The following is a 21,171-nucleotide window of genomic DNA, read 5'->3' on the forward strand; positions in this document are numbered from 1 at the left end:
CACAGATATGAGCCTCATATTGTTTCCCGGACAGGAAGTAAGAAACTTTCACTTGTCATCTATGCAAAAGAGCTTCTCTGAGCTCTCAGACTGATTTAGTCAGATAGCAGTGCTATCATTAGCTCTGCTCTGTTTCATAGTTTAAAATGCAGAGTATAGTTTGTAAACTGCAAATATTAGAGAATGATGCAATGTTATAAAAAAAAAAGCTATATAACTGAAAATAAAAACATGAGACGTTTTTCTTTGCTACTAATGTTCTATTAATTATCCGTATCACACATACAATTCATTATATCATAAGTTTTGTTTTTTTTCCGCTTCAGTGTCACTTTAAAGGCGGTCACTACAATAATAACACAAAATAAGCGAAAACAGACTATAGTTTCCCTTTAAGGTGTTCGCTGATGGGAGAGGCAGGAGAAGGAACAGAGGTCAGGGCAACTGCTTGGATTAGATATGGACACACATTGGTGTCAATGTATGATATATGCTTAAAGGGCAACTCAAGCAAGAGGAATACGGAGGCTGACATATTTATTTCCTATTTAACAACGCACATTGCCTGGCTGTCTTGCTGCTCCTTTGCCTCTAATACTTTTAGCCATAGACCCTGAACGAGCATTCAGCAGATCAAGTGTTTCTGACATTATTGTCAGATCTGACAAGATTAGCTGCATGCTTGCTTCTGGTGTTATTCAGACACTACTGCAGCCAAATAGATCAGAGGGGCTGCCAGGCAATGTGTATTGTTTAAAAGGAAATAAATATGGCAGCCTCCATATCCCTCTCACATCAGTTCCCCTTCAAAGTGAACGTTTACAAGGAGATTTTGAAGGGGTTCGATGCTCTATGTTCAGGTGTAACAAATCTTTAATGTGAGAATAAAACCAAACACCCATCCGCAATGAGAAACGTTAATACCAACAGGAAATGGGGACCCCATAATCTCCTTACATCTTCGGTAATAAAACAGAGGAATCTGCTCATGCATGGAGCGTGCTATGGAAATGTCTGTCTGTCAGGCAAATTAATGTAATCCAGCTCTACTGACCCGAGGGTTCCTCCAGCCCCTTGCAGCCGACATATCCCACGCTGCAGCTCCTCTCTCAGCCGCCAGCCCGGGGTCCCCACCGGTGCAGAGGCCAACCTGGCGAGGTCGTCCTCTACTGTTCCTGCACCACTGTCATGAACTAGCAGGTGGGCTGGAGTGTACTGCGCAGGCGCAGTAGAGGACGACCTCGGGGTCGGCCTTTGCACCGGCGGGGACACCAGGCTGGCGGCTAGAAGTGGAGATGCGGCAAGGGACATTTCGGCTGCAAAGGGGCTGGAGGAAGCCCCGGGTAAGTAGAGCTTGATTACATTAATTTGCCTGACATTTTCTTTAAGAATAGTTGCAAAACTTGCTCAGACAGGTCCCTGATCAATAATGCTATATATCTGCAATACTGATGATTTATTATGAGAGTGCACAGCGTGGGAGCTGCCCTTGGTTTGCATACAGCCAGCAGAGAAGCTGCCATATTCTCCTGTCTTCCTAGCATCTATAGATACGCATAAAAAAACAACGTCATTCGGCCACTAGCAATAGCGGAATTACAACTTACCCCAGAGTCCACGGTGGCCTGCAGGGGGAAGTTAAGTAGGCACACTGTGTTGCTATGGTTAGTGGTGTTCCTTGTGGCCCCCCATTCATGCCATATTTGCACCCTTACACACCTTAGTCACCCAACAGATGCCTGTTGCATTTTTCTAATACTCAGGAAGTTCTCTTGACAGAGGGCCTGATGCACAAAAGGCACAGAAAGCACACAGCAATTTTACTAGTCCTAACGGCAGAGAAGCACCACACATTACACTATTACCATCACACGCATTACTATGGTGGCGCCGATAGTGTAACAGGCAGTGCTTCCCCTGGTGTAAGGACAGGTAAATTACTGGCCTTTCGTTTATCTGGCCTAGCTTTAAAGAGGAACTCCAGTGAAAATAATGTAATAAAAAAGTGCTTCAGTTTTACAATAATGATGTATAAATGATTTAGTCAGTGTTTGTCCATTGTAAAAGCTTTCCTCTCCCTGATTTACATTCTGACATTTATCGCATGCTGACATTTTTACTGCTGGCAGGTGATGTCACTGGAAGTAGCTGCTGCTTGCTTTTTTGGCAGCTGGAAACAGCTGTAAACAGCTATTTCCCACAATGCAACGAGGTTCACAGACGGGAAACTGCCAGGACCATGGTCCTCACAGTTTCCTGTGGGAGGGGTTTCACCACAATATCAGCCATACAGACCCCCTGATGATCAGTTTGTGAAAAGGAATAGATTTCTCATGTAAAAGGTGGTATCAGCTACTGATTGGGATAAAGTTCAATTCTTGGTTACAGTTTCTCTTTAACCTCCTGAGCGTTACGCCGCTCAGGAGGTAATGCAACTTTGAGCCCCCCGCTGAATAAATGTGCTGTAATATCTGCAAAACCTTCTGCTAGCACTAGGCTAGCCAGTAAATGAGTCCTGCACCCTCCGATCTCCGCCGCTCCCCCGTTAATACATTACCCCGTCTGGATCCAGCGATTGGCGCAACCTCCCTGGACAGCTCCGGTCTTCGCTATGGGGAGGATTGCACATGACGTCACCGACGTCATGCGCAAACCCTATCCTCCCCATAGAGAGACCGGAGCTGTGCCGGGAGGCTGCGCGATCGCCGGATCCAGGGTGGTCATGTATTAACGGGGGGATCGCAGGTGAGTGGAGGCTGCAGGATACATTTACTAGCTAGCCTAGTGCTAGCAGAAGGTTTTGCAGGTATTACAGCACATTTATTCAGCGGGGGGCACGCAGGAGGAAAGATAGCGGTATGCCCGACACAGTGTCAGGCATACCGCTAAGGAGGTTAAAGTACTGCTGAATTGTAATAAATTACTTGTTAAAAAAAGACCCTGCAGCATAACTCACCTACCCCGGGTCCCCATCGCTGTTTCTTCTGACCTGTCAGCTCTCCCATTCTGCCGCAGCGTCCTCTTGTAAATGCCGGCATTTTCACAGCAATGTGTGCTGACCTGAAATGACTTCCAGGTCAGCGCCATTACTGCGACAATGGCGGCATTTACTAGAGAACAATGCAGTGGAATGGGGGAGCTGACAGGGCGGAAGAGACAGAGATGGGAACCCGGGGTAGGCGAGTAATGCTGTAGGGTCTTTTTTTTTAGCAATTTAATTATTACAGCATTGAGGGGGCGTGATCGGGGGGCGTTCCTAGGGAGGATAACTGCACTTCCACCTCGTCCATATTCGATGTTCTAGTCAGTCGAAGATTTCGGCTGACTAGTGTGGGGGCCACAAGGGGCACTAGCCTGAGAGGATGGTGCTGTGACATGTCACATACATAGCATCTATCTTTTTTTCCTACTCTGTGTCACATGGTCCATTGAGGATAGTACGCAAGTCACACTGCAGGGGGGCATCTGGCCATTACACAGGTGTTGTGTCCAGTACTTTGCTGCACTGAGAAAGTTCCCTAAAAGCCTGATTGCTATCAGATTTCGCTATGCTCCACTGTAGGTTTACCTGTCCTGTAGACATCAGTCCTGTACAGTGAGATGTCTGCTATGCTGCCCCCTACATCAGAGAATCTGACATGAAAAAAATCTAACAATTTTAAGCAGCAAAAACATATTCATAATAGCAGCGTGTGCATATTTGTCAGGGGTCCTGGCCTTCCTGGAAGAGTAACGTCACAATGGGGGAGCGCGGGATAGCCAAAGGGACCTACAAAAGGATACAGAGAAATTATACATTACAGTACACATTGTCAGAAATATTTTATCTTTATAATCAAGTTGTCATTTGCTTTTAGGTGATCTCAAGTAGCTGTAAGAATTATAAGTAGGAAAAATCTATCTATCATCATGGCATAGAACTCATGTTAGGGCCCGTTTTCACTATCGCGAATCTGCATGCGTTTTGTGCATGCAGATTCGCATAACCAATACAAGTTAATTAGCCTGTTTGGGCCCTTTCACACTTGTGCGCTTTACTAGCGCTTTCAGCATCGCTCAAAAGCACTAGCGTTTCAAAAAGCGCTTGTTCAATGTATTGTCTATGGTTCTGTTCTCATCTAAGCATTTAGCGTTTTGCTGAAACGCAAAGGCGTAGCATGCAGCATTTTCTTCGCTATTCTGAGCGATTGGTGTTTCAATGTTACGTATTAGCTATTGGAGGAGCGCTGATACAGGGGAAAATTGCTTCTGTTCTTAAGGTGAAAACACGTGTAAGCTGCAGTGATTAATCTAGTTCACGTTACCACATGTTTACTGAATTCTTACCTATAGGCACTTTCATAACCACTTCCATGCCAGTCTGCCTGGAGATGTATTATTATTGCAGCGGCTGGTCCATGCTTACGTCCATTGTCTGGTAAATCTCTTTAAGAAATAACAGTGCAGTGTCTTCAGATGTCCTTAAAAAAAAAAAAAAAGAAAGAAAGAAAATCTGTGATCAGAGTATTTTTCCGTCCAAACCAGTTTTAAAATCGGTAAAGCAAAAATCCATTTTATGACCATTCCTGCCTGGAATTTCCAGTACAGACAGTCCTCTGCCTACAATGTACATTAAGTCACATATTCTACAAGCTGGAATGTGTGGATAAATGATCTACTTTTAGACAACTCTGAATTTGGGCACAAAGTACAGACACACTTTTTTGGCAATTTTCAATATGCTTAAAACAAATACAATTGTTTATACAATACTGTAACATGAAATAACAAAAGCAGGACAGCTCCAGGCTGTCGGCAACATACCGAACATCATACTTGGTTTACCGCATGCGTTATACTTTGTGAATTAATATTCATGAGGTATTTACCTCACGAGTCTGTAATTTACCTCACTAGTTAGTCATTTTAGGTTTTCATGCGGTAACAGCCTTTGCAAATTGACATTTACTAACATGTTTGTCAGCTGTTTTCTGCTTTACCACATACAATGGCTGTCAGTGTCGGGATACCGGCGGGAGGCGAGTTAGAAACACTGCCACGCTGCGCTGTCTCCCCATAGCTCAAGTCTGGCTGAAGATTACCGCTCCTGGCTTCTTTTTTCCACCCTGAGCCTGACTCGGGCTTACCGCCAAGGAGGCTAAGGATGTGAAAGCCCTGAAAGACCTGACCCTTTCATGGGTACCATGAAGAAAAGGGGAGAAAAATCTCCCCAGACGACGTAGCAGTAAAATGGCTACAGTGGCTTAAACGCGTTCCCAGGTAAAGTTGGGCTTTTATCCAAAAACCACAATGACAAAATAAAAACAATCATAATGCTGCTCTTACCAATAACACAGGTGGCTTTGCAGTGCAAACAGATATTCATTGAAACTCTCAATCGGTTTCTCCTGCAGAACATAGTCAAATCGTTGTCCCCCGTTTAGCATTCCCACATCAATCTGTACAGGGTCCTCCTTCGCAAAAGCTTCTTCTAGTCTCCCTGCTAAGAAAGGGCAGAATACAGGCACTGAATACATGTCATTTCTCCTGATAGAACTACGCTCAATACAAATTTGAGGCTCTATATAAGAAACAAACAGGATCACTCTATGGTGCGTTATCAGTTAATGGATCAGCTAAAATGAATGAAAATGCACTTACAAGATTCAGATGATTAAAAAGCATGTCACCCAGCTAGTGGGTAGGCAGGGAACCCTCTGGCAACTTCTCCCTGTGGGATCTGTAGCTGTGGCCAACAGCATAGGAATCCTGGTGGTGAAGGGACTGGCCCATGAAGAGAAGTAGGCGGGATGCTGCATTCAGAGTGCCTGCAGTGTCATGACACGTTTCTGCGTACTTACGCCTTAGTCAGATGACGCTGCAGGTCGGGGTACGATTGATTAGTGTGTGTGTTGCTAAGCAACACACACAATCGGGAGCTGCTAGTGTGGTCGGGAACTGATGACACATCCAGAATGTGGACGTCAATAGGTTTTGTGGCGTAAGCAGCATTATTGCTGGGTGACCACAACACAGAGTCGCATCATGTGCCTGAAGTAGGCGGCGTGGGTCTATGTTGCTGCCCAGAGTGCGGTGTGCACTGCGTGTCACTGCGGAGGGGCGGGAGGGATTAATAAGGCAATGGGGTACTGGCGCATTGGAGCTGTTACAGCACTATACGCACTTACATAAATATATGAATAAATGGATAAAATAGTAGTATAAAGAACACCCTGATACCGGCCCCAGCTACTATAAAACCTGGGCAGGGTTTGAATCTTTACAATTTATACAATTAGTTAAAACCACAATATAAATTTGGTGAAACATGATGGAAACGCACTGGATAATGAATAAGCTTTGTGGCCAGCTTGGTCAGAGCAAACATTTTGTGCATGTAAGCAATAAATATACAAATCCATAAAATAATTAGAAAAAAAATCATAATAAAAAAAAAACCTAACCATCAGCATAACGGTTGAGATTTATACATCAAATATGCCTCTGCATGTAGCAAAATGGGATAATATTATGTCTATGGCGGCGCGAGGAAGAGTGCGCGTCGAAATGACCTGCTTCGCTAGAAGCTTCTCTTTACTGAGGTAAGCATCTAACGTGTCTCTTTTTACAAGGCAGGTTTGCACTCTGTACAATACTGCTGAAATTTGGGCCCGATTTATCAAGACAGCTGTAATGAAAACTAAAACGGAATAGATTCTAAGAGCAGCCAATTACATTTCAGCTGTTAAAGAAAGGCCCCGGTTTGTTTCCTTAGGCAACTACGCTACATTTTTTCCAGATTCGGTTGTCTTGGTCTTGATAGAATGATCTGTTAGGAGACAGCAATTACCAGCTGCGTCTTCAGTCTGTGGTAGTTCTGCTACAGGCAGTGCTGCGGCCTCAGCAGTAGGAGGTGGGAGAGAAGGCACAGGGGGCCGGGTGAAGGTTTTCCAGGCTACTCGTAGTGACCCCAGGATATCCGTACTCATCCGCGTGAGTCCTTCCTTCAGTTCTGGAGAAACAAGACAACAACTGTAATTAACGTAACACAAAATGACCACGCTGGAGGACATGCAACTACTTGTCAAACTGAGATATGAGTAAGGATTACATTGGTCCGAAACATGTCAGCTACTTGATGCTGGTGTGCGTATCGGAAATGTCCTCAAGTCTGACTACCACGATTGGACAAGTGCGGATCCCCTTTTTTTCTTTGTTGCATTTTGATGGGACTGAGTATCCTGGTTTCAGCACTGTCTTCGTGAGGGGGTTAAGTGGTGTGTCATTTACCTTCTACTTGTCAAACTGATCAGGAGTTGTAGAAATACAGTACAGGCTACTTCAATCAGGAGGGAAGGAGATAAAAAGTAGCTGAGCTATTGGTTAGTGAAGATGTACATCCCATTAACAAAACGAAAAAGGCTTGGAAAGTGAGACACAAAAAGAAATGCAGTGTTCTCCCCAGGCTCTTTTAGCCGGGTGCTCCACCTGGCCATCTGTGCAGGCCAAACAATGGCCGCGAGGCTATGCTGCAGATTTGCATCTCTCTTTTTCATTTTTCTTGATGTTTCACTTCATGTAGTGACACTGGTAGTGCCTTGCACTTTCATATTTGCCCCGATGAAGCCCCTCTTTTAAAGGGGAGAAACATGTCGGTGGGGTGATGTGTGTATAGTATGTAGTTGTTAGTATTATGGTATTAAGGCATCTAATTACATTTATGTTTGCTAAAGAATGTTTCTCCTCTGTATGTCAGTGTATATAAGCTGTGTTTTTCAGTTTTGGTCAGGAACCAGTCCGACGAAGGCTTTTTATAAGTCGAAAGCTCACTGTTTATCCATCTCTAAGTTAGCCAATAAATGGTATCATCCTGATTCAAAACTTCTTAGTATTATGGTCTACCCCTTTTCTCCAGAGTAATATGATTGTGGTGGGGTAATGTATGTATAGTATGTAGTTGTTATATCAGTCTGTGGAAAAGGGGTAGACCATAATACTGATTGAGATATCTGCAGAGACAGGAATTTTAGAAGAATCTATTAAAAGTTAGGCTTTAATACGGTATGTTTTTTAGATAGGTAAAATTGTGTTTTGCTAATACATTTCCTGGACAGTTTATTTCATACACTTGTGTTTTACCCCGTGGTGTACCCGATTCCTGCTATTGAATGACTGCTGTACCATACGTATATCAAAGCGCTATAGCTATCAGTCCATAAAGTGCATCGGAGTGCGCTACACTTAGGCCTGGTGGGCCTTATTAGAGTCTATGTTCCAAAATTATTACTGTACATGTGGCTGAGCGCTTAACATTTTGAATGACTGCTGTGTACACGGTTTTGGCAAGTTCAGCAAAACATATCCTAACAATGTGAAATCCATATAAACCTACAACTCCTCAGACCTTAGCCTACGTAGCTTTTCTTCTATTGTACAGTTTTAGAAACCCTAAAGCCCCATCTACACGATACGATTCTTTGTATGATTCATTTACGATTCTATTTACATTCCGATTAAATCCAACATGTCCGATTGGGATTCGATTCAATTCGATTTGCCATTGTTTTGCAATGGCAAATAGAATTGAATTGAATCGAATCCTGATCGGACATGTCGGATTTAATCGGATCGTAGATAGAATCGTAATTAAATCGTACAAAGAATCGTATCGTGTAGAATGGGCTTTAGGCCTTTTTCACACTGTAAACCAGCATTTTTGATGCAGTGCGATCGCATTGTACCGGCAAAAACAGCCTTCGGAGATTACGCGGCAGTGTGCGGTAATCTCACTTCTGCCTGCAAGCCAAACACGAAGTGAGGCTCTCAAGTGTTCACTTGCTGTGGCAGAATTCTGAAGTGTATTGTCAAAATAGGCTTCCGCGCATGCACAACGCGAATACGCACAGAAACCAGTTTAAAATATCTGCAGCAACATAGCGTAACATGACATCCGTTTGGCCCGGGAACGCACTGTTGTTGTTGTGGTAAATTCGATACTTCTGGTGCAAATAAGCCCCAAAGGTTTTCATTGCTACAGCGTTAGCCTGCGGTAAAAAAGCATAACGCACCGCAATGAAAATGTGTCAGTGGGAAAGGGGCCTCAGGTCTCTTTCACACCGACGGCTAAACTGTGCACTTCAGCCTCCCAGTTGCTGGCCACCGAGCATTTTCCGGCTGCAGTTTAGTGCAACCACACGGCAATGCTTGAAGTCCCACGCTTATCAGCGTTCAACAAGTAGTGCAGTTTTAGTGCGGTGCAGAAAATCGCTTCTAGTGTTGTTGATGGATTACAGGTTTCCTTATTCGGAAACCTGGATAATGCTGTGTGCAGCAGTTCAGCACCCTTGCGAGTGGAGAGAGTCACGGAGTTGCATTCCAAGTCGCAATTCATGTGACTATGATACCTTCCTCCTTTCGGCTTGGAAGGAGTGGGTGCATCAGAACAGCTGACAAGCAATGAATCAAACACTAGCACCTGTACATGTAAAATTAGATGTCAAACTGGTTCACCTAAGTGCATCCTCTTCCGGCCCTTATGGTGAGGGATCAGCATTGGCTCAAACTCCACATCTCTGAGAACCATCGGCTCTATTCTGTATGCCACCGGATCAAACTGCAACCAGAAGAGACAATACAATTGTGGATTATGGCAGTATATTGTGCAACAAACAGTAAATATGATTAAATCCCTTAAAGGAATACTGTTGGGGGGGGGGGGATTAGTTGAACTTACCCGGGGCTTCTAATGGTCCCCCGCAGACATCCTGTGCCCGCGCAGCCACTCACCGATGCTCTGGCCCCGCCTGCGGTTCACTTCTGGAATTTCAGACTTTAAAGTCAAAAAACCACTGTGCCTGCGTTGCCATGTCCTCGTTCCCGCTGATGGCACCAGGAGTGTATTGCTCAGTCCCAGTATGGTCTGTGCCTGCGTAGTACGCTCCTAGTGCCATCAGCGGGAGCGAGGACACGGCAAAGCAGGCGCAGTGGTTTTCAGACTTTAAAGTCTGAAATTCCACAAGTGAACCGGAGGCGGGGCCAGAGCATCGGTGAGTGGCTGCGCGGGCACAGGATGTCTGTGGGGGACCATTAGAAGCCCCGGGTAACTTCAACTCATTTTCCCCCAACCCCCCTACAGTATTACTTTAAAGAAAAAAATGTATTTAATACGTGTGCCCTGATCAGTAATGTAAACAACTAAGGTTGGCAAACACAATGCAATTTCCTGTGAGATCGATGAGTCGAATCAATAATTTTCTGCATGTCCAATCGGCTCCCGATCGAGAAAGAGATCAATTTTGTGCAGTTCTGATCTAAAAAAAAATCAATCCCGTGCTTGATCAGGAGCAGATCAGACATGCTGGAAATCAATAGTTTGTGGGAAATTGCATTGTGGGTACCAGCCTTTAGAATTCATTCCTATTGCAAATGTTATGGGTCAGATTAGCAGGAATTTGCAGAATATTTCCATTATGAGGACGGTGCACACCAGCACACTAAGCAAGGGGTTAGGCCTCATTTCCAGCAGCATGAAGATTGGGGATTCAGTTCTGACAAGGAATGCTATCTGATGGGTTTTCCATGTTGCAGGCGCTCCAACAGCTCTGCAGTCCTAAACACATTAGGAGGCACAAGGTGGACTTAGAATTTATGTAACATCAACTTGTGTTTGTTAGCGTGTGGTTGGCATTAACATCTGACATGTCCTAAGACATTGTATATCCTGCATCGCCTGCTTGTCCACCACTGCTGGCTGCAGTGCGAGTGTGGCTGTGTGTGGTCATTTGGGGACTGAATGCAACTGGCTCATCTACAGTATCCATTTACAGCTGCTACATGTTAAAGTCAAAAGAAATCATTAAAACAAATGCCCTAATGTCTTCCCAAATTGCCAAACTATGTGTGAATGTAAAAAAAAAAATAATAAAAAAAAATATATCCTATTCTTCATCTTTGAAAGTTACATGAAGGCTACTGGACTCTTGCTGCTTCTCCCCTTGCAATGCATAGTTCACTGGGGATGTGGCCTTAAAGAGACACTGAAGTGGGAAAAAAAGTAGCAAAGAAAATATTCTCATATTTTTATTTTCAGTTATATCGTTTTTTTTTATAACTTTGCATCAGTCTCTAATATTTGCAGTTTACACACTACTCAGCATTCTAAATGATTTTACAGAGCAGGCCAGTGAAATTTTGAACTGTCCTCTTCAGGAAAAAAAAAAAATATAGAGACAGACAGTTGAGATACTAAGCTTCAGAAGACAGAGCTCTCTGCGACTTTGAAAGCCGTGGAGCTCAATGGCTCTTTTGCATAGATAACAACTGAAGTTTAACTCTTCCTGTACTGGAAACAAATTAGACTTATGTCTCCGCTCCTAATGTTTTATTTCTTAGCTGTACTACACATACAAATCATTATATCATAATTTTATTTTAGCTTCAGTGTCTAACTACTACACTTCCATCTCCCAGCAATGCCCTGTGAGGGGGTGTGGCCTTAACTTCTACACTTCTAATTACACAGTAAGGGCGCTGGCTGAATCGAAAAGTTGCAAACCGCTAGCGATTTTACAATCGCTACGGTTTGCTTTTTAACATAGGAATCGCGGTAGGTCATTTCCACTACCGCGATTTGTTTTTTTCAGGAACGCGAACGCGCGGCGGAGCGATATTTGCCGCGATTTTGCTATGCAGTGCAGAGCATAGCAAAATCGCGGCCGCAAACGTCGGGAAATCGCCGGTAATTACGATTCAGCAATCGCTAGCGTTCAGCGTGAACGCTAGCGACTGCTAGTGGAAAAGGGCCCTAATAGCTTGTGAGGTGGGTGTGGCCTGGACTTGTAGTGGAAAAGCCCTGCAGTTATCAAATATTGCCAATCAAGGGAGGATAGAAAATAAGGTATTTAGAGGGATTTTCTTTTACATCATCACTTATAGTATGGTGACATTTTGGGGAGATGGGAGGGATTAGTGGATTTCTCTTCTTTTTTTTTATTTTTATTTTTTTATTATTACCGTACACCCATCCCATGGATCTGAGTGAACTCGACTTGCCTAATCTCCATGCTCCCATTCAGTGACTGACTAAGCATTACCTGGTACTCATAGGCCTGGTGCACACCAGAGGAGTTTTTCTGAGAATTTTGAGTTTTTAAATCTGCTGCTAATGTTATCCTATGTGTCTGTGCACACTGGAGCAATGAGGCTTTGTAAAAAAAACCCATAGCATTACATTGGGAAGAGCTTTTGAAACCTCCAGCGCCCAAACGCTCCAGTGCTCCAGTGTGCACAGACACATAGGATAACATTAGCAGCAGATTTAAAAACTCAAAACGCTCAGAAAAACTCCTCTGGTGTGCACCAGGCCATACTGTGCTGTGTGATCTGGTCTTTCTTGTATTCCTGTACTGTCATATTGCTGTATGTCACCCCTAAATATTGTCTGTAACCTAAACTAATGTTCAGCGCTGCGTAATATGTTGGCGCTTTATAAATACAATAAATAAATAAATAATACATTTCTAGCAATTTTACTTTAAAGTGACACTGAAGCGGAAAAAACGTATCATATGAAATGTATGTGTAGTACGGATAATTAATCATTAGTAGCAAAGAAAAGCGTCTCATATTTTAATTATATAGCTTTTTTATTTTTAGAACATTGCATCATTCTCTAATATTTGCAGTTTACAAACTAAACTCTGCATTTTAAACTATGAAACAGAGCAGAACTGTAGCTGACCAAGCTTGGTCGGAAAGCTCAGAGAAGCTCTTTTGCAAAGATAACAACTGAAGTTTCTTAACTCTTCCTGTACTCGAAACAAGATCAGACTCATATCTTTGCTACTAATGGTCTATTTCTTAGCTGTACTACACATACAATGCATTATCTCATAACTTTATTTTGACTTCAGATTCACTTTAAGAATTTGTGGTAACATCTCAAACCAGTTCAGTAATTAAAACCAACCTAACCGCCTTTGTTCGTAATAACAGAATTTGTACAGTGGCTAATGTTACATACCGGATGATAGATATTAAAAAAGCGTTTGCATGTTGGGAACTGGTACTTGGGGTCGATTCTCTTGAGTCCTCGGACAGTGAGGAACATCCCAATGGGGGATCCCCAGGCAAAGAATATTTCCGGGTGAAACTTAAACTGTGGATAATTAATTCTGACCTGAAAATAAATCACATCTATAATGAAATTAAGCCATATATATTGATAAGAATATTTGTGCATTAAAAGTGGCGCCGCAGATAATTTTCATACAGGCGCAAATTGTCTGCTTGAGAGCCGATTGCATTCTGTTTTATGATGTGCTGATCGGTTACTGCATTTTCTTGGAGTGTACTACTAGTTTGAATATCAGTGTTACATTGCGCATTTTTTATACTTCTTTTGTGAAATGTGTGCGTCGGACACAATGCGGAGGTTTGGGTCCATAGGCCCCATGTTAATTGCAGCTATAAAGGGAGGTTCCGGTGCCAGGACTGCCTGCTATACAAACTGCAGCTACAAATAGCCAGTGCGAAGCCCCTGTGGGGCGCCAAAACGTTTGCATATTTTATGTAACTAGTAGAGAAGGTATTGTGGAAATCGGCTAAGACCCGCACGTTTAGGGGGATGGGTTAGCCATCAGTAGTGGGGTCAGTTAGGGTTAGGAATCGTGGTGGAGGCTCCTGTTAGAGTTGGATGGCTATTTTCAGTGCCATTTTTGCATGTACACCCCAGGAAGCAATGTTCTCCCCAGAAATTTTTCCCAGCTGGGTGGCATGAAATAGTAGCCGGGCGGCATGAAAAAGTAGCCGGGTGGGGCGAGATAAAAGAATGCAGGACCAGTGCTTCTGTGAGCAACTGTGCTTATATCATAGCAGGAGATGAGCCGATGACAGCCGGGTGCTCGCCAAAACTAGCCGGGTGAAGCACCCGGCTAAAAGAGCCTGGGGAGAACACTGGGAAGATCGGAGGGTGTTAGATGTAGACAGTTTAGGCAGTTAATGTGAGTCAGCGAAGATAGGCATTAAAGGGACCCGGAGACAGGAAGCCCTGTTAGGGCCGTTCATCCCTCGCCGTCTCCCCGGATGGCTACAGTCCCCGGCAATTCACCCCGAAAGCCTGGCCGAGATGCTCTTTGTCGCACATGCGCGGCCCGGCCAGGGAGCGTTCTGCGCCTGCGCAGTACTACAAGATGGGGGAGCGCTCCTGGCCAGGCAGTGCGACGAAGCACAACTCAGTCAGGCTTTCGGGCTAAATTCCTGGGGACCGGAGCCACACAGGGAGACGGCAAGGGACGAGCGGCCCTAACGGGGCTTAAGGAAGCCCCAGGTAACGCTTCTCATCTCAGGTACACTTTAAATTAGCCTACAATTCTAAAGGTCGCAAAAAATACGGTTTCCATTTGCAGTTCTTTAACCACTTGCCGACCGCACACTCATACCGTGCGGCGGCAAAGCGGTAGCTGGAGGACCAGCGACGCAGATCTGCGTCGCCAGGTGCCTCCCTAATTAATCAGGAAAGGCCGCTCACGCGAGCGGCCGTTTCCTGTCAGATCACGGAGCGGGTCTCCGCGAATAGCCTGCGAGCCGCTGATTGCGGCTCGCAGACTAAATGTAAACGTAGGAGACATATGTCTCCTTTGTTTACATTGTACGACGCTGCTGCGCAGCAGCGCCGTAAGGCAGATCGGCGATCCCCGGCCAATCAGCGGCCGGGGATCGCCGCCATGTGACAGGGGAAATCCTGTCACTGGCTGCACAGGACGGATAGCGTCCTGTGCAGCCCGGATCACCGGGGATGACAGGTAGGAGAGGGAGGGGGGGAATTTCGCTGCGGAGGGGGGCTTTGAGGTGCCCCCCCGCAAACCTCAGGCAGGCAGGAGCGATCAGACCCCCCCCCCCCCGCACATCATCCCCATAGGGGGGAGAAAAGGGGGGCCATCTGGTCGCTCTGCCTGCACCCTGATCTGTGCTGGGGGCTGCAGAGCCCACCCAGCACAGATCACTAAAAAAAAGCGCTGGTCCTCAAGGGGGGGTAAAGGGTGGGTCATCAAGTGGTTAAATGATGGTATCACAATTCCAGACTGGAATAGAAACAAGTAGTATCCTCCATTGAGCGCTCACCTGTCCAATTCCAACATCGAAATATTCATAATCAACCATACTGAAGGTGCTGCCGGTGTTCAGAAGTGGTAGATTGTTATCAGACGGGTGTGTGGATTCCTGTGCCTGTTAATGGATAATTCCACAATGTATTAAGGAGCACATCATCTTATGCTGGACATGTTCATACTACTGATAGACCAGCTCATCCGCCCCATGCACTGGCTCCTAGCACTAGGATTATCAGCAGCCAATAGTCCTAAAGCTTCCAGAGGTGGAAGAGGTGAAGGCAGAAAGCTAATCCACTCAGCTTCACCCACGCTCAATGTTGGAGCCGAAACATGCTCCAGTGGCCCAGATACAAAGCCACGGGCCCAGCGCAAATTGTATGTTGCACAACCCTCAGGATAAGTTGTGTAATGACTGCATAATACCAAGAGCCAAAACCAACATTTAGGGCCCTTTTCCACCCTGCAATCGCTAGCGTTTGCGCTAAATGCTAGCGATTGTGATTCAGCAAAGACCTTTTTTTTTTTTTTTTTTTTCAGCGATTGCGATTTTGCTATACACTGCATAGCATAGCAAAATCGCAGCAATAATCGCTCCGTGGCGTTCACCCTTGCCACCTCTGGACCTCCTCCACGCATTCAGACTGAGAACAAGGGCTTACAGGATCACGAATGACCCGCACCATCCCGGCAGCCGCTTCTTCAGCCGCATGCGCTCAGACCATCGCTACAGGGCTATGTCCACCAAAACCTCCAGGCACAGGAACTCTTTTTCCCCCCAAGCAGTGCGCCTTCTGAACTCAAGTCACACACACAGGAAAACTAAATAGCACATCTGTGACCCAGGCCTAAATTAATGTTTACCTATTCTGTGGTTACCACATGTAGCGTGCACTACAATACCTAAATTCCCTTGTCTGCACGGTTTTTGCACTACCTGGTTTTTATCTTATGTCTTTGTCTGTTCGTCATTGCATGTTTTTTGCACTATTATGCTTCTAATGCCTTTGTACTATGCTTTAATGCCGATGTGTACCACAAACAATTCCGAGGGTGGCAACTGCTGCACTTGGCGAAATAAATCTGATTCGGATTACACTTTTATAAAAATCGAATTGCGTAAATTACCTACCGTGATTCCTATGTTATTTAGCAAACCCTAGCGATTTTTAAATTGCTAGCGATTTGCGATTTTGCGATTCAGCAATCGCTCTAGTGGAAAAGGGCCTTTACATCGCTTTATAACCATGCCCATTTGTGTTGCCATGTGTATTATAGGCTCCTCCCCCCAAAAAACCATCAAAGATACTCTCGCTTTATAAATACATATCGTGATTCGCTATGAAACCATAGTGGTCATGTGACACCTACTGCTCCTTGCAGCTCCCATGTATAGGCCAGGGGAGAGTGAAGGGGAGTGTAGGCAAGCTCCTGATCACCATCGCTCCCAATTAGGGAACAGGTGGGTGTGGCTAAGCTGTCGTACAACCCCTTCCTATAGGTGCAAATGTGGAAGAGGATGTTTCAAAGCAGAACTGTAGTGAAAATAACCTAATTAACCACTTCCCATCCCCAGGGACGAGTAACTACATCCCTGCAAATTCCCTCTTCACCTCGCAGGGACTACTACGCTACTACGTCCTTTGCCGCTGCTCACTCCCGTGCTTGTTACTGCCGCCGATAGTTAGACGGGAGATGAATAAATGGGAACGCAGTTCCCATTCATTAATCTCTGTCCCCGTGTTAATGATCGCAGACATCAATGAGATGCCGCGATCATTCTAAGTACGCAATGGGTAGTAATACGCGAGGACAGCTTGTGGCCAAATAGGAAAATTACACCTAAACACATTTCTTTTTTTAAAAAGAACCACAAATACATTTAAAATTAACACTTTTCCTCCCACACTATCCCATAATCAAATTTTTTTTTACATTTAAAAAAAAAATTACAATAAAAAAAACAACACATAAATAGTTACCTTAGGGACTGAAATGTATTTAATATCTATGTCAAGAGATTATATGTTATACTGTTCATTTTTAAACTATGGGCTTGTAAATAGTGACGGACGCAAAACTGAAAAAAATGCACCTTTATTGCCAAATAAAATTTTGGCACCATACATTGTACTAGGGAAATAATTTAAACATTGCAATAACCGGGATAAATGGGCAAATACAATGTGTGGGTTTTAATTACGATAGCATGTGGTATTTTAAAGCTATAATGGCCGAAAACTGAGAAATAATTTTTTTTCCATTTTTTACTTATTTTTCCTGTTAAAATGCAATTAGGATAAAATAATTCTTAGCAAAAAGTACCCCCCAAAGAAAGCCTAATTGGTGACGAAAAAAAACAAGATATAGATTGTTTGGTGTGATAAGTAGTAATAAAGTTATAGGCGAATGAATGGAAGGAGCGCTGAAAGGTGAAAATTGCTCTAGTTTTTAAAGGGAAGGTTCACGCAGGAGCTAAAAAAAAATAATAATCCAAATCCACTTACCTGGGGCTTCCTCCAGCCTGTGGCAGGGAGGACGTGCCCTTGCCGCGGCTCCGCAGGCTCCCGGTCTTCTTCGGTGGCGCACCCGACCTGGCCAGGCCCGGCTGCCAGGTCAGGCTCTTCTGCGCTTTAACTTGCGTGTCACTGGTGCGCGCTGACGTCATCGGACGTCCTCCGGGCTATACTGCGCAGTACAGCCCGGAGGACGTCCGATGAAGTCAGCGCGCCCCCGTGAGGCGCATTTTGGAGTGCATAAGAGCCCAACCTGGCAGCCGGGTCTGGCCAGGTCGGGTGCTCCACCGAAGAAGACCGGGAGCCTGCGGAGCCGCGGCAAGGGCACGTCCTGCCTGCCACGGGCTGGAGGAAGCCCCAGGTAAGTGGATTTGGATTTTTATTTTTTTTTTAGCTCCTGCGTGAACCTTCCCTTTAAGGGTAAAAACCCTTGGAGGTGAAGTGGTTAATAAAATTGCTTATTTTTTTACAATATTCAGTTATAATTTATCTAGTCAGTGTTTGCCCATCATAACATTTTTCCTCACCCTGATTTACATTCTGAAATTTATAACAGATGGAAACTTTTTTTATTCCTGTCAGCTGCAGCTCTCCAGAAGGTTTGTTTCTGAGTGTTCTGAAGCCAGGGAAAATAATGCCTGATCTCTCAGAATGCTCTTGGAGGAGAATTCCGCATTGCTAAACAGTCTAGGCAAAGCCTCAGTGTGATGAGTGTGGGGCTACATACTAATATACAGTACAGTAATCTATGGCTATGGGAAGTGTTTCTGAGGCAGTAACCAGGATACCCGTATTTTTCGGACTATAAAAGACGCTCTTGACCATAAGACGCACCTAGGTTTAGGGGAAAAAAACAGGGGAAAACAATGTAAACTAAACCTGGTGTATCCATGGTGAAAGGGCATCTTGTGGATTACGCCCCCTTTGTACATCATGCCCCCTTGTACCTCGTGTCACCCTGTATTCTCCTCTGTCCCCTTTGTGTCCTCCTGTATCCCCCATGTGTCTGCTTCTGTCCTCCTCTATGCCCCTTTGTGTCCTCTGTTTGTCCCCCTGTGTCCTCCTCTGAGCTCATGGTGACCCAGAACTCATTGGAGTGTGTAAGGGACTACAATGGTCCTAAAAGCCCCCTTACTAAGATGTTAAGAAAAACAAAAGTTTGCTTTCCTAAAACAGAAAGAATTTGCGATAATTCAGGCTGGAGTGAGCTCGAGATGTCTCCCAGAGCAACACTGCTGAATATATGCAAATTAACCATTGTACCCTAAGAAGCTAAACACACCTCCAGAACCGCTGGAATGCAATGATGTGTCAGCTTGTTAATTTGTACAGAGCTGTAATTATCCAACATGCAGTGTTGCTCTGGGAGACATCTCAAGCTCACTCCAACCTGAATTATGGCAAATTCTTTCTGTTTTAGGAAAGCAAACTTTTGTTTTTCTTAACATCTTAGTAAGGGGGCTTTTAGGACCATTGAAGTCCCTTACACACTCCAATGAGTTCTGGGTCACCATGAGCTTGCTGGTTAGTCTGTACCTCTCGGTTTACAAGCCCTACTGCATAGAGCCACATTAATCCATGCCATGCACTGATGAGGATCAAACAATCCGAAACAGTCCGTATGCATGTTGGATTATTATGGCTCTGTACATATTAACAAGCTGACACATCATTGCATTCCAGCGGTTCTGGAGGTGTGTTTAGCTTCTAAGGGTACAATGGTTAATTTGCATATATTCAGCAGTGGTGCTCTGGGAGACATCTCCAGCTCACTCCAACCTGCAAATTCTTTCTGTTTTAGGAATGCAAACTTTTGTTTGTCCACCTCTGCATGGGCACATTACAGGGAGTCCCCGGCATTGCGGCAGGTTGGAGGTTGGTATTGGCCGGCATTCACAAGTCAGGAACTCCCTGCATTTGGACTACAAGATGCAGTGACTTTTCCCCCCACTTTTGGGGGAGAAGAAGCGAGTCTTATAGTCCAAATAAATACAGTATTTAATGTAAAAGTGAGTATCCTGAATAATTTACTGCATTCTACTACATGCCAATACAGTGCCTCGTTAACAAGTAGCAGCTTAATTGCAGCTGCAGGTTCTCTGAGCCTGCCACAGAAATGCTGGTAAAAGGGCGCAGTGTCAGCAGGTTTTCTAGAGAATTAATGTATTTCAAAGTGTGTTTTTGTATTTATAGCCAGTTTGGAGGAGGAAGAGGCCAAGGGGTTTATACAACCTTTAGCTGTACAAGGGCTAACAGATTGATACTTACTTGTAACAGCCAGAATGTGCACATTTAAATAACATCACACGTCTCTAAACACTGCAAGCACTTACAGTAACTAGAGCTCAAGCATATTCCATGCCATTAACAATTGTTTCTCTTTTCCTATGAAGAAAACAGTTAGACATCTCCCAGTGTACTTATATCTTAATGGATCATCAGAAGTCTGCTGTAGGTTCCATTATGCTGGGTACACACGATGCAATTTCCCGCACAATTGACGGGTGATCGGAAGGGAAATTGTATCGTGGGTACAAGTCCAAAGTACACCCCATCGATAAAGAGATCGATTTTGCAATTATAAGCGCGCAAAATCGATCACTTTATCGATTGAGAGCTGATCAGACATGTTGGAAATAATCGCTGGATTCTCATCTGTCGGGCGGGAAATTGCATCGTGTGTACCCAGCATTAATATGCTGCATTAAGCAACAGCGGACAGAGCTTCCATTATCTGCACTCTAGCAGCCACACTTGCCTATGCACTGCATATAATGAATACATTGCGTTACCTTTAGCACTGGAATGTGCTTGACATAGTTGAGTAATTTCTTCCTGGGCCCCAGTGGGATGCCCAGCTCCTTCAGGTCCTGCGCTGTGCACAGAGCCTAGAAACACACAGGATACATAATGTCAGGAATTACATGAAACTCAGGAACACTATACAAGACAATGCGCTCCTACACACATTATAAAGGCTAGAGGAATTACCCTTTACAGAGAATAGGTCAGGATTCTCAGTGTTTGTAATCTGACAGTACTATGAACCTGTTAGCAGCCCTCCACATGTTACAGGGAGTGCAGAATTATTATGCAAATGAGTATTTTGACCACATCATCCTCTTTATGCATGTTGTCTTACTCCAAGCTGAAAGCCTAATACCAATTAAGCATATTGGGTGATGTGCATCGCTGTAATGAGAAGGGGTGTGGTCTAATGACATCAACACCCTATATCAGGTGTGCATAATTATTAGGCAACTTCCTTTCCTTTGGCAAAATGGGTCAAAAGAAGGGCTTGACAGGCTCAGAAAAGTCAAAAATAGTGATATATCTTGCAGAGGGATGCAGCACTCTTAAAATTGCAAAGCGTGATCATCGAACAATCAAGCGTTTAATCCAAAATAGTCAACAGGGTCGCAAGAAGCGTGTGGAAAAACCAAGGCACAAAATAACTGCCCATGAACTGAGAAAAGTGAAGCGTGCAGCTGCCAAGATGCCACTTGCCACCAGTTTGGCCATATTTCAGAGCTGCAACATCACTGGAGTGCCCAAAAGCACAAGGTGTG

At 44.5% G+C, this 21,171-nt stretch overlaps 1 protein-coding gene across 3 annotated transcripts in view; it reads right to left on the reverse strand.

The window, feature by feature from the left end:
• Positions 1-3,170: 3,170 nt before the first annotated feature.
• The window catches only part of LOC137562852 (phospholipase DDHD2-like), a 59,083-nt gene continuing 41,082 nt past the window's right edge, over positions 3,171-21,171 (reverse strand). For all 3 annotated transcript variants that reach the window (XM_068274611.1, XM_068274610.1, XM_068274612.1), the window contains 8 exons: positions 20,395-20,490; positions 15,100-15,204; positions 13,001-13,156; positions 9,490-9,592; positions 6,830-6,991; positions 5,326-5,482; positions 4,327-4,460; positions 3,171-3,769 (listed from right to left, as the gene is read on the reverse strand). In XM_068274611.1, the coding sequence (XP_068130712.1) occupies positions 4,379-4,460; positions 5,326-5,482; positions 6,830-6,991; positions 9,490-9,592; positions 13,001-13,156; positions 15,100-15,204; positions 20,395-20,490 (861 nt within the window). In that variant the 3' untranslated portion in view covers positions 3,171-3,769; positions 4,327-4,378. The remainder of the gene's footprint in view (positions 3,770-4,326; positions 4,461-5,325; positions 5,483-6,829; positions 6,992-9,489; positions 9,593-13,000; positions 13,157-15,099; positions 15,205-20,394; positions 20,491-21,171) is intronic.

This window comes from Hyperolius riggenbachi, chromosome 3 (genome assembly GCF_040937935.1).
Source record: "Hyperolius riggenbachi isolate aHypRig1 chromosome 3, aHypRig1.pri, whole genome shotgun sequence".
NCBI lineage: Eukaryota > Metazoa > Chordata > Amphibia > Anura > Hyperoliidae > Hyperolius > Hyperolius riggenbachi.